General features: G+C 33.4%; 2 protein-coding genes and 1 non-coding gene across 3 annotated transcripts; 1 reads left to right on the top strand and 2 right to left on the bottom strand.

Moving 5' to 3' along the window:
* Positions 1 to 383: 383 nt before the first annotated feature.
* LOC102593793 (dof zinc finger protein DOF5.6-like) lies at positions 384 to 2,256 on the top strand. Its single transcript, XM_006347392.2, has 2 exons — positions 384 to 547; positions 1,257 to 2,256. Exons 1-2 carry the CDS (start codon positions 497 to 499, stop codon positions 2,046 to 2,048), a joined length of 843 nt encoding a protein of 280 aa, XP_006347454.1. The 5' UTR covers positions 384 to 496; the 3' UTR covers positions 2,049 to 2,256.
* A 1,451-nt stretch (positions 2,257 to 3,707) lies between these two features.
* LOC102593470 (uncharacterized) lies at positions 3,708 to 7,962 on the bottom strand. The gene is made up of 2 exons (XM_006347391.2): positions 7,660 to 7,962; positions 3,708 to 7,413 (listed from the first exon to the last, which is right to left on the bottom strand). Exon 2 carries the CDS (start codon positions 7,348 to 7,350, stop codon positions 3,913 to 3,915), a length of 3,438 nt encoding a protein of 1,145 aa, XP_006347453.1. The 5' UTR covers positions 7,351 to 7,413; positions 7,660 to 7,962; the 3' UTR covers positions 3,708 to 3,912.
* A 2,793-nt stretch (positions 7,963 to 10,755) lies between these two features.
* On the bottom strand, positions 10,756 to 10,827 carry TRNAP-UGG (transfer RNA proline (anticodon UGG)). Its single transcript has one exon. It is a non-coding gene; the product is annotated as a tRNA-Pro (tRNA).
* Between the last annotated feature and the right edge of the window lie 2,318 nt (positions 10,828 to 13,145).

Here is a 13,145-nt window from a genome sequence, read left to right as displayed (position 1 = left end):
GGTCCATACTGTCTATTGGGCCCCCAATTCTAACCCGGGGTCCACAATTTAGAGTGTTGTTTCGGTTTTTGAAGCCCAATTTGGGCCCATTACCCTTTACTCTTTATCGAGGACCCAAATATTCTCAATATAACTGTCACCGTCTGATGTAACCCACCAAACCACAAATCCAAAGTTGACAAAATCACAGCCGTCCAAATCTACTTTATTGATGATGATACAGTCAAGATTAACCCAATGTGGGCCCTATTCAATCAACAGACAGTGGGCCGACAATAGCTAGGCCCACATAAGTTGTCTTTGTCCCCACCACATAAGGCCTTTTTCTTCCTTCATATTCACGTTCTTAGCTCAATTTTTTTTCATTCTCACTAACCCTTTTGGATATACAGATATACACATATTATATATAGTTGTAACAAAGAAACTTTGTATTTGAAATATTTTAGTTACATATTGTTGAAAGTTTGTTCCTTTTAATATCAAGAGTGTAGCAATGGGGATTACTTCTTTGCAAGTTTGCATGGATTCATCTAACTGGCTACAGGTTTGTGTGTTACTAAATTCAATGTTGTTACATTTTCATGTTCCTTTATGGCATTCACATTTTGACAATTGAAGTTTCGTTACGAATAGATACTTTTGCAGGAGTATACATAATCTATTATCTGGTTAAATACATTACGAGATATTTTAGCATTCATTTTTAGCTATTTTTGCACCTTCTAATAGACCTAAACGTACATCTCCTAAAAAAATGTTGATGCATGCCTTCAAAAATAGTGCAGGATCTGATATGAATGCTATAACATTTTTTGAGAGTCCGTAACAACATAGTTCTTTTTTCTTTCCATTTTGTTCGGATGCTTTAAAATCTGATTTTGACTAACCATAACCATCTAAAGTTAGTCCTACGTCTCAATTTATCTGATGTTATTTGACTTAATATGAAATTTAAGGTAGACAGACTTTTGAAACTTGACAGTCTAAGACAAGTTATACATGTTCGTGTGGCTATGAATCATTTTATTAAGGGTTACATTAAATAAGCATTTTATAGTTAAATTGTTAGTACTAAATATAGAAATATGTCTTTTTATTTATGGAGCGACTAAAAAAGAAAAGTATGTCACTTAATTTGAGACAAAAAGTAAAGTAAGTCTGAAATATCCGATACAAATACATTAACATTTTTTCAGAGTCCGAGCAATATCTTCCTTTTTTTCTAACTTTTACCTATTTGTTTCTATTGTCAGGACACAATTCCCGAGGAGAATGAGTTTGATTCATCTTCATCTCCATCAGGTGGTGACATTTTTACATGTTCAAGGCCATTAATGGAAAGAAAACTAAGACCCCAACATGACAAACCTATTAATTGCCCTCGTTGTGACTCAACACACACTAAATTTTGTTACTACAACAATTACAGCCTTTCTCAACCAAGGTATTTCTGTAAATCTTGTAGAAGGTACTGGACTAAAGGGGGAACTCTAAGGAATATCCCAGTAGGTGGTGGATGTAGGAAGAACAAAAAAGTATCTTCAAAGAATTCAAAGTTGTCTAATGACAATATTACCCCTCATGTTGAATCATCTCATAATTACCCTGAAATGTCATTTTCCCACTTTGGTAATTTTATGGAAAATAATAATATGAATCATAATTTCATGCATCATGCACCTATTGATTTTATGGATAGCAAGTATCAAGCTTTTGTGGGGACTACTAGTACAAGAAATCAAGATTTTCTTGGGAATGTTAATGTTGGTACTGGTCTGATCAACGGTTATGGTGAGATGGATAATTCGGGAATTGGACCACATTATAATGGAGGGTTTTGCTCTAGTGCATTTGGGATGCCTAATATGAATGGAAATATAATTAATTATGAGGGACAAAATATTACAATGGATGTTAAGCCTAATCCAAAGATTTTGTCACTTGAATGGCATGATCAAGGTTACTTGAATGGAGGACTAGGAACTTGGAGTGGATTGATGAATAATGGTTATGGATCAACCGCGACGACGAATTCGTTAGTATGAGGATTAAATTAAATCATCAAGGCTTACAGTCAAGTGATATCGATGGAAATATAGGTGTTGGTTCAATTATCGTTATAGCACTAAGCTAAGTTACTTTCACTTTAGTAACTACTTAATTTCAATTTATGTTTGTTAATCTCATGTTGTAATCATGAGTGGTTGAGATTATATCAGGTATAATTATTAGTCCTGAATTATCACTTATGTACTGGTTTTGTACTGATCAATATTCCTTTTTCTGTGAAGGATTTTGCTTAGTTTAATTAATTAAAGTAATTAGGATGTTAAGTGTGAATGTGATATTTGTAGAAGCTGTTCAAATTCGACCATGTCTTAAATATCCATAAGTTTTTGGTTATTCACATTTGTAATGTTGCAAATCTTGGTCAGCTAGCACTGTATATAAATAATGCTAGTGTTGAGAAATTCAAAGTTGTAGGCTTGTTGGATTCGATTAGATATCGAAGAAGATATTGTTCACCAATCACCACTATTTTCTTCGCCCAATTTATGTGACTTGGCATAAAATATAGATAAGTCTTTGTTCTTTTTATACAGATTAAAAGAAAAAATATGTCACATAAATTAGAACAACAGAAAGAAAGAGTATATTATTTTTTATGTTCAAAAAAATGTGCTTAGTACTTGGATATGATAGGGGAGAATGTAGTAGCAATTATTTTAGCATCATATTTATTTTTATTTGTCGACGTCATTTTGTTTGGTGAATCAATTATTGGTCTGGATTTGGAACTTTGGAGTTTGGACTAATAATTTTATGACAGTAAAAGAGAGAAAATTATCACTTTTCAGTTCATTACGTAATTATAAAGAGTCAATAACGTCTTTAACTTCACGGTAAAATTTTGGTGACATTATTAGTTTTGTAGGTGAAATTTCAGAAAAGCGTCATCTAAAATATTCAAGTGCGGGAATATTATATATAATACGGGAAAAATAATTTTAGGAGAGATGATAAATCTCTCGCATAGTTTCATTATAATTTATTTATTTTTTTGAAATTGGAGTGTCTCGAAACCTCAATTAATTTTATTGGATGTTTATCATCTCCCACCAACACTAGGTATAAAATAACTTTATCCGTCAAAATTAGAATGGATGGAAAGAATCACCTAGTGTCTACCAATTCTACGAAATACCTGTCACAAACAATTAGTACCAAATAACTCTGACCATCAAAATTAGGACACTTGAAAGATCACACAGTATTATTTTTTATCTCCACCCAGGTTCAATTTCACTATAATTTAGATTATTTATTTATTTCCCACCCAATATTCGGTAACCACATTGAAGTCCGACTAAATCTGAATTTAGTTTGAAAAGTCCACATTGAGAGTAAAACACTCTCTATTAGATATTGAGGGTAAAACGCTTCCTAACAAAGAAATCCTTAGCAACAAAGCGCTCCCCGACTATAGTTTAGATTTGCTCCTATGTCTAATCCCAAATTTAAAACTCTTATGACAGTTATTTTTCGAAAACAAAACCTATAGTAATCACTATCGTCGAGCAATTTTCGAAGTATACTTTGCGTTAAAAGAGTCGCAGGAAATACTAGTAAAACGGATATTGACGATTCGACTCCCATCTTTTGACTTAAGATGAAGTTGATAATTCATACAGACAGAAAGAAAATTAGGCATTGAGGTTGTCCAACATCCATTCAATAAAGAAGGCAACACCCAGGAGAGAACAGATCCAGCAATTCTACTGAAATTAAACAGCTAGTGAGGCGAGATAAAACACGGGGTTCTCAACACTAGCCTCGCATAAATATCCTAATTAATTAGATTCACAGTTTCAATGACAACTAAGAAACTACAACATTTTTTATTATCAACTACGACGAAGAAGAACCAACCATGTTGCTTACCTTTTCCAAGAAGCCTTTCACCTCGCTTTCCAACTTGGCTTTCATCTCGGGGGAAATATTATCACCAGCCTTCTCAAGCATTGTTGTCATTGACTCCAGATTCTGTTTTATGACGACCAGATCAGGTCCCTCACCATTTGAAGGTACTGCTCCAGAAAGTACAGCAGGGGACTGAAGTGCATCCGCGGGCAGAGAAGGATGTGACGTCTGTGTGTTGTTAGAAGTTGAAACATGACGGAGACGATAACTGACAAGGGAAGGTCCAAACGGGTTTCTGCTTTGTAAACTCTGCAAGGCTTCCATAGCATCACTTTCCTTTTCAAAGACAACCTGGGCAGTAGAATCATTCAAGTACAAAGTTTTGGATTCCTCTAACGGACCAAAACTGGCAAAAGTAGCAGTGATATATTCTTTAGAAGGCACTGGTGAACCCGGTGTAAAGTATAGCAGAAGAGTGTTGTGATCTCCATTAGGATTAGGTATCCCAATGGCAGCAGATTTAGTAGCTCTTCTCCTTTTTTGCTTGGGTTTAGCTTGACCTGAGACACAACTCATTTCTGTCACCTCCTTTCCCTTCAAATTCGGATCGGTGACCTGTCCATTCAAATCTGGTAGGGCTGAAGAATTATTCTGAATGTTTAATGCTTTCTCTTTCCTTTTCCTTTTCTTGCCTTCTGCTTTTGCAGACGAAACCAGACCGGTGATCTGTGAAATATTTGGTAATGAGCTACCTGCAGCATGAATTTCATTGGCTAAAAGTTCAGCATTCGGGAGGGAAGACGCCCCCTGTACCCCAAACATGTTATCTGGTTGAGGACCACCTTCCAAGGGTAACGAGCCGGTGACTTCCACACTTTTCAGCATTGGAATGAACTGGGTGTTGCCTTTGCTCACATCTGGCAGATTCTCAGAACCCAACTCTTCCTTCTTCCTCCTCCTCCTCTTAGGTTCAAGTTTACCTTGAGTAGGAGCAGGACCTATAACCTGCATATTTTCAACTGACAAGCCCGCGTTGTTTACATTCAAGTCTGGTAGTCCACCTAATACCCCAATCTCATTATGAACCACAGCTGCAATTGCCGCCTTCTTTCTCTGTCTGTGAACTACTCCTTTTTTGAATGTATCAGGTCCTGTCTGTACAGAATCATTAAGGGGAGAGCCATTCATACTGGTACCATCTGCAGTCATCCTGGGTAAGTTGGTTTTAGAGCTAAACTTGGGACCAGTTGCATTTATTCCATCACTTTTCTTTCTACCTCTCTTCTTGGGGAGAACATTCGGAGGAGGCTGTCCTTCTACTTGCAGATCATATCCTCCAGAGGCCAAAATATTATCAGACTGAAAAGTTTCCTGACACCCTAAAGTAGCTTCCTTGTATTCATCCATCTGAACTTCAGGACCTCTGAATGCTCTAAAACTCAAGTAAAAATCCCGGATTGGAACGGAACACGTGCTTTGAATAGGAAAGAAGCAATCAAGAGCTGTCTGATGGAGTTCTTGGAGCATTTCTGCCGCAGAGGCAGCACCGAAATCTGCATTATTGCAAATATCATTGTCACTAACAGATTTCCTCGATTTCCTTAGTGAGGTCTTGTTACTGCTGTTACCAATTGGAGTGGAGACCATAGATGGATTGGAGGAGCTCTTCACTCCACCAGGAGTAACTTCCTCACAATCTTCAGTTTCATCTTCTCCCTGGCCAAGTGAATTCTTACGGGAGGCCCAACTGTTTACATAAGGATATGACAGGTACTTGCTCTTCTTCCGTTCTCGCGACTCAAAACCTTTTTCAGATTTTCCTCCGGCATGTTCATTCGCAATCTGTGAACGGGATATCATGCTCCTCATTCCTCTAGGAGACTCCAATGAGCCAGACAGCTCCATCTCAGTCATTTTAATATCATCAGAACCACTTCTACAGCTCTTAAGGACACTATCACCACTAGACAGCTTGTCCAGATCTTCATCCTTGCTTACTGATATCAGATTATTTGTTGGCCTGAGTTTGTACAAAGGCAATTGCTTATGGCCTATTGAAGTGTAAAAGGCCGATAGGCAATTCTCAGCAACTGTGAACTCAACATTACCTGGGCTACGAAGACCCAAAGCACGTGATTTGATGAATTCAAGTAAGTTTGAAGGCTCAAATTGAGATGCCGAAAAAACACTACCCCCATTCTCATCTTCCTTTGAAGGAAAATTTTGAGCAGCAACTTGATTTTCTTTTGAAAAACAAGAACAGGTCATCTCCTGTTTCACGCGCCTACCAAACTCGCCCAAAGCCTTCTCTATTGCAGCATAAAAGCTTCTAGACTTATTCTGGCGAGACATCAGCTCAAAATACTCTATAAAGGGCTTTAACTGGAATGGCCGGCACCAAACAGAACTAGTGTTACCAAAATGCTTAACAAAGAAACCATCCTTATGATTACACTTCCCATCATCTTTTGTTGTGTGCGGATCACAAATCATTCCCGGCCACCACAAGTCAGTCTTCATTTTTACCCATACCAAGTCACCCACAGCAAAATTGTGTTCTTGATTATCACTGACATTACCTTCTGCTTCATTCCCATTGACACCCATAGGGTTGTCAGTTTCCATGTAAAACGTGGAATCTGGACCAAATACATCCACTGTCAGAGAAATACCATCTCCAGAAACTTCTATCTTTGTAGGAGAATCATTTACGTGCACCTTTGACGTGTCAATATCTTCCACAGCATCAGCCACACCAATTTTCTCAACCCCATTATCAAGAGACTCATTAAATTCAGCACCCGATTCTTGAGTTTCATGTTTCAAAGTCCCTCCTTCCATCAAACCATCAAGTGAAACATCCTCGTTCTCCAGGCCAAGTGCCTCTAAATCAATAGTATCATCCACATCTCCAAACTTGTTCTCGATCTCAACTCCCTCAAGATCATTATAATCATCCACATTTGCAAGCTTATTCTCACTCTCAACTGTCCCCTGCCCGTCCACTAGCTTCTGCTCAGTATCAACACCCTCCAAACCATTATTATAATCCACATTTGCTAACTTCTCATCACTCTTAACTCCCTCTGAATCAAAGTTATCATATCCATCCACTACCCTCTCCTCACTCTTAACCTCTGAATCAATGTTATCATATCCATCCACTAACTTCTGCTCAAACCCCACTCCCATTAACTCTAATTCAGTTCCATCAACCACATTTGCTATATTCTTGTGCACATTAGCATTTCCAACACCTGATGGAACCTCTGTGACTGTGACCAATTCAGAAACAGGACCACTTTCACTTAAGCTAGATACAACAGAAACCTTTTCTAGGGTTTTACCATCTGGGGTTTGGCTTAAAACTGGTTTATAATCCACAGAACCCTCCACTAGGGTTTCTGAAATCTTCTGTGTTTCCATTACTAACTAAAACCTTAAAGTCTCAACTTTTCCACAAATCAAAAGCTACCCCTCAGTTCATCTCTGGATTAAAATTAAAAAAACAAAACAGAAATAAGCATACAACCAACAAAAATCAAGAACAGAATTCAAAAAAAGAAAACTCTTAAACCAAACTAAAGATATAAACTTTACTGTAAACAAACAAAGATACACATCAAAAATGACAAATTAACAAAACCATTAAACAGAACTTAGAAGAAAAAAGTTTTAAAGAGATCTGATCAGAACAAATCAAGTAAAAAGAGAAAAAGGGTATGTGATTTTCACCTTCTTTCTCTGTTCTCCTTCTGCCACAGCAATCAAAAGGGATGTTTTTTCTTGTTTTGTTATATATCAAAATGGGGATTTTTTTGGTTAAATCTTGCAGATTTCAGTGTGTTTTTGTGTTCTATGTGAGTCGGTGTTACAGCTCTACTTTAGCCTAACAAATGAGTAGCTTCGCCAAAGTGACACACTTCTTGAATTGGGACAATTTTGTTCATTTTGGAATTGGATTCCTTCTCTTAAACCTTAGATATTTTTACTCTCTCCTAGTACTTTTAAGGCTCGTTTGGTTTTTATGCATTATACATGTATAAATTAGTCATAGGTTTTATTTTATGTGATGTTTTTTTTTTATCTTACTACATGACTTATGTCCTTTTTTATCTATGAAATATTATTGTTTTGTAATTATCATAGTAATAATAGGACTTGTTTTAAATCAAAAGCTTAAACTTTGTGATCAGTCAAATATTTTTACGTAAATAAAATAGAAGCTTAAACTCTGTGATTAGTCAAATATTTTTACGTAAATGAAATAGCAGTGCATGATAATTCCACGTATCAGTATTATTTGTGTTTTAAAGTTTTTTCGGCACGTTATATATTTTGAAAAAGATTCAACTTACTAAAATGATTTAACATTTGAGATTCGAAGTAGTATGGATTATATATCTCGGTGTATTTATTCTTATTTTGTCGTTTTCGTATAATGAGTAAGGAAAATCTTATCGTCTTTGAGTGATTTAGTAAATTTAATGTTTTAATTATTCAAAATTATAACTTTGGGCTTTTAATCAAAACTCAACATGTGAATGTTGCCCCTTTTTTTTAGTAGCGATAAAATCAAGTATACGAATACAAATTAAAATAAGAAAATGAAGAGAGGGGGGAGGCCCTCCTCCGGAAAAAAGATAACTAACTATGTGGTGGGGGAAAGTAAATATTAAACACTACCCTACATCAATTGATATTAGGAAAGACACGATAACGGTAATTAATCCATCTCATTCTCCGTTTCATTTTATTTGGCTCATATTGTTAACTTACTATTTTGTTGAAGAAAACATCGAGTAAACATTTAATAATTACTAAATTAACCTTATTAAGTTTTTTCGAAATCTAAATTTAATTATTAGTATTTAGTAGCATTGGAAAATCATAATAATTTTTTCTTAATTTATTAAAATAAACAAGTAAAAACGATTTATTTTAATATAAGGATCCAGTAAAATGAAACGGAAAAAATGGTGTATTAATGCCAATGTTGGTGGATGATAATGGAATTAATGTGGATAATCCTTTATTTTACAAAAGAGATCCCTTTTGGGTCATTTTGATTGGAACTATTAAATTAATCTGCCAACTGTACTACATTTTTTTATTGGGGGTTTTGGGGGACGGGGGGATGGAGGGGGTGGACCAACCACAAGTCTTATATAGAGAAGAAAAAAAAAGCTTACATTTTAACAAGAAAGTTATCTAGTTCAAAAATGGAAAATGTATTAATGGAGTATAAAATACACCATGATTTAAAAAAATTACCCGCACTTGATATATACTCCAGTCATATTTTTACTATGGTTAAATAATTAATTTTGGTAAAACTATATAGTGATTAGTGATTACTATAACTAGATAATAATAGTGTGCGTAAAATTAATTTGATGTGAACATTAAAGAAGTGTGAATCTTTTTATCAGCATTGATATCTTTCAATTACTTTTGTTGAGCACCTTTTTATTTTCAATGTCATCTATTACTTCCTCAATTTCAAATTATTTATCGTGTAAAAACTTACGATAAATAATTTGATACAAAGTGATACAACGATAACAAAACCAAAAATATATGAAGATCAACACTTGACAAGCTCTTGAGACAATAACAAACAACCTAAAATGAATGGATTATTACAGTTACTGGCAAGATCGATCGAGTAATCTTAACATTTTTAGCTAAACGGATAAAATAATTCATCACCTAATCGTAGTAGTTTGTAATTATTATATGTGTGTATACTCAATATAGAATAAGTGTATACATTGATTATACATTGTACTAGCTAAACATTATAATTAAAAACAATTAAAATTATTTTATTGTTAACTTTATTGCATTGTTGTGTAGTATAAAAAGAAAAAAGGAAATGATCTTTTATAGTCATTTACAAATTGAATAGAAGAAAATATTATTTCTAGATTAAAGATCTCTTAAATGTAAAATAAAGAATTCTCGTAAAAGCAAATATAGCTATAAAACAAGTTTATAAAGAGCTATAAAATCAAATTTCCCTAAGGATTGAAGATACGTTTCTTGTATAAAGTACACGATAATTTGGGCACTAATTACTTTCTATTCCGAAAGTTTTCCAAATTATAATAATCCCAAATTTTTCAAAACTCACGGATTCATTGTTCCTTCGACCAATACATAGCAAACAATACATTATATGTATAAGATATATAAGTTTTGTATTAGATACAAAATGATAAATCAGATTCATATTGATTTAGGTTTGAAATAATTGGGGTAATGTATCAAGAATAACATTTGTACTAGATACATTGTGCACTAACAAAGTTGTAATGTATCTGATAGAGGTGAAGTGATATATCCAAATGGTAAGTGAGAGAGAAGGAGAAAAAGGGATTTTTATAATTAATTCAAATGGTTGAAATAATTAGATATTATGTTATCTTAAATCGTGTAATTACGTAATTTTTCCATTTTTCTTTCTTTTAGTAATAGAGCCTTTCAAGCCCATCATTTGCCAGCTAAAATAGATGGTGGGCCTCGGTCCCAGTAGAGGAACCATACCTACTAGGCCCAGTCTTCTTCTAACTTAAGAGACGTCTTAAAATTTCAACTTACTCGTGTTGATTAATCAAGAGGGTTGTTGTCACTCCTTTCACTATGCGTATAAAAGATAGACACAATAAAATGAAAGAAAAAGCTATACGTAAAAGAAAATTACTCCTCAATTATAGAACTCTATAGTCTACACAAGTTAGCAAAAATATTTTCCTTCATCCCGATCACACCTAAGTTAAAGAATTTTTTTTAAAAAAGACACCTATGTTAAAGAAGAAGAAAAAAAGAGGGGCATTCCGAGAATCGAACTCGGGACCTCTCGCACCCAAAGCGAGAATCATACCACTAGACCAAATGCCCTGCTCTGTTACTGTACTCTTCTTTATTCTATAAAAAGAAACATTTGAATAGACTTTTAAACAAATTTGATGTTTAGTGAATGAAAATTTGAGAAACTGTCCATTTCTAATTTTGGTTTTGAGCCAAGGATTTATCGAAAACAATTTTGTAATGAACTCAAATCTAATGTAATAGTAACCAACTTCTCAACTAAATTAATAAGACTTAAAATTCAATTACAATTCTCCAAAGTAAACGTAACAACTAAAATGGTCAAAGCCCCAAACAAACATATAGAAAAATATCTAAAGTAAGACTACGGATTGATAGACGGAAGAAGGGAGATGAGGAGAACCAGACTTTCACAAAACAATAAGCATAACCTCTCTTTCTAACTTCTCTTCCTTTTAAACTCGTTTCTACTTGGGCTTGAATCCCAAATCAACCTTTGCGAAGGTCTTTTGGTCTTATTACTTTTTCTTGGCCAATAACCTAATTCTGTGACGTAAATTCATGTCGGGCTAGGGTTGATTCAAAACAAATTTCCTTACCATCACAAGGTAGCTAAAATTTGCATATACAATACACTCCTCAGACCTTGTTTGTAAGATTACACTAAATTTGTCATAAGTGACTGTTACTTATAAAAGATTGCAAAATCTACAGTAAATTATTGGACTTGACAAGTAAAGCTTTAGGACGAAGGCCCAATACTAACTTCAACTTGGTCCAAAATTTGCATTTCGTAAGTAGCGGCCTTTTAAATTGACTACTTGGTATTCCCTTTATTCGTTTTTACTTGTCGACTTTGTCCCCAATAAATAAAGTCTATGTTTTATTACATACTTTTATTTATTAAGGGCAAAAAATATATTTTTCTCTTGATATATTAATGTGAACAAGTAAAAGTTAAGATTTATTTTTAATATAATGGACAAATAAAAATAAACGGCAAGAATATTTTTTGTTTTAATTATCATTTCCCTTCTCATTTTCCAATCAATCACCTTGAAAATAATCAAATCATAAACATTTGACTAGACATTGGTAATTTTTATGAGAACTAAATAATCGGACTTGAGTAACGATTACCTTTACTGATCTACTATATTAAAAATAAATTTTCAATTTTAAAGGAGAATTTTTTTTTGTTGGTTTTACTCTTAACATTAACTACTTATTTCAAATCATTTTCAAATTCATTAATGATAATTTATCAATTAATTAATATGAATATCATGATAAAATATACACTTCATTTAATAATATTTTAAAATATTTAAAGTTCATTGTGGACAAATAAAAATGAACGTGAAAAATACTGCGTTCATACTTCAAAAGAAAATTAATCAAATTCGCTCAATGATAAGAAAAATGAAAAGATGTTAGTGGAAACAATAATGTATAGAGTCTTCCCCTATATAAATGACAATTTAGCAGCAAGTAGACTATATTTATTTTCAACTTTAATTTTCTGTAAAAGAAGAAACAAATAGAAAAAGTTTTCTCAATGTGATGAACATTTTTTTCTAATTTGGAAATGTACTTCAATCTACATTGCATTATTGAGGTTTATTTGATTAGACCAACTTTATATTATTTTACAAGTGGAGTATTTTTTTTCTCTTTATTTCCTACATTATATAGTTGTTGATTAAAAAAAAGGCATGCATATGCGTTGCAAGTATTCAAAAAAGTTGTGTAAATTAATAATCATGCAAGTGGAAATTATATTTGCCAATGAATGGAAAGAATGATTTTTTGTTGTCTTCAATGCAACGTTTTCTTTTTTCTCAATCAAATCAACTCTTCTTTTTGCTCCTATTATTTTCGTCTTTATCTTTTAGCTTATGTGGGAGCGTTTGATAGTCTGATAAAAATGATAATTAATATACGCACGTCAAATTAAATGAGTAAATGAAATAGGTTGCGCCTAAAATCATCTCAAACATTGATGTAGTTAGGAAGTTATTTTTTTGAAAAACTCCTATTAAAATAAAATTATCCGATAAAGAAGCTAGTACTAGGTGAACTCATATAATTGACCTAAATGAAAGAGAAGAAAATAGTAGAGAGATTAGACATGATGCTCACTGAACTTTGGAGATGAGGACGATAAGTGCTTTCGAAAAAATTAAGATCTATCACATATTTGAAATTAATCATATATGGATTTTTTTTCATCTCACAAATTGATGAACCCAAAACTTATAACTTTAGGTCCACAAAACTTTGGTTATGTTCAACTAAATTGTACAAAAATAAATAAATTGAACTCATACAATTGGTATCAATTATATGAGGCACAAAATAAAAAATTTCAATTTACTCTATTTTTT

This window comes from Solanum tuberosum, unplaced genomic scaffold (assembly GCF_000226075.1).
Source record: "Solanum tuberosum cultivar DM 1-3 516 R44 unplaced genomic scaffold, SolTub_3.0 scf00087, whole genome shotgun sequence".
NCBI classification, from domain to species: domain Eukaryota; kingdom Viridiplantae; phylum Streptophyta; class Magnoliopsida; order Solanales; family Solanaceae; genus Solanum; species Solanum tuberosum.
This window is presented reverse-complemented; position numbering and strand designations above follow the sequence as displayed.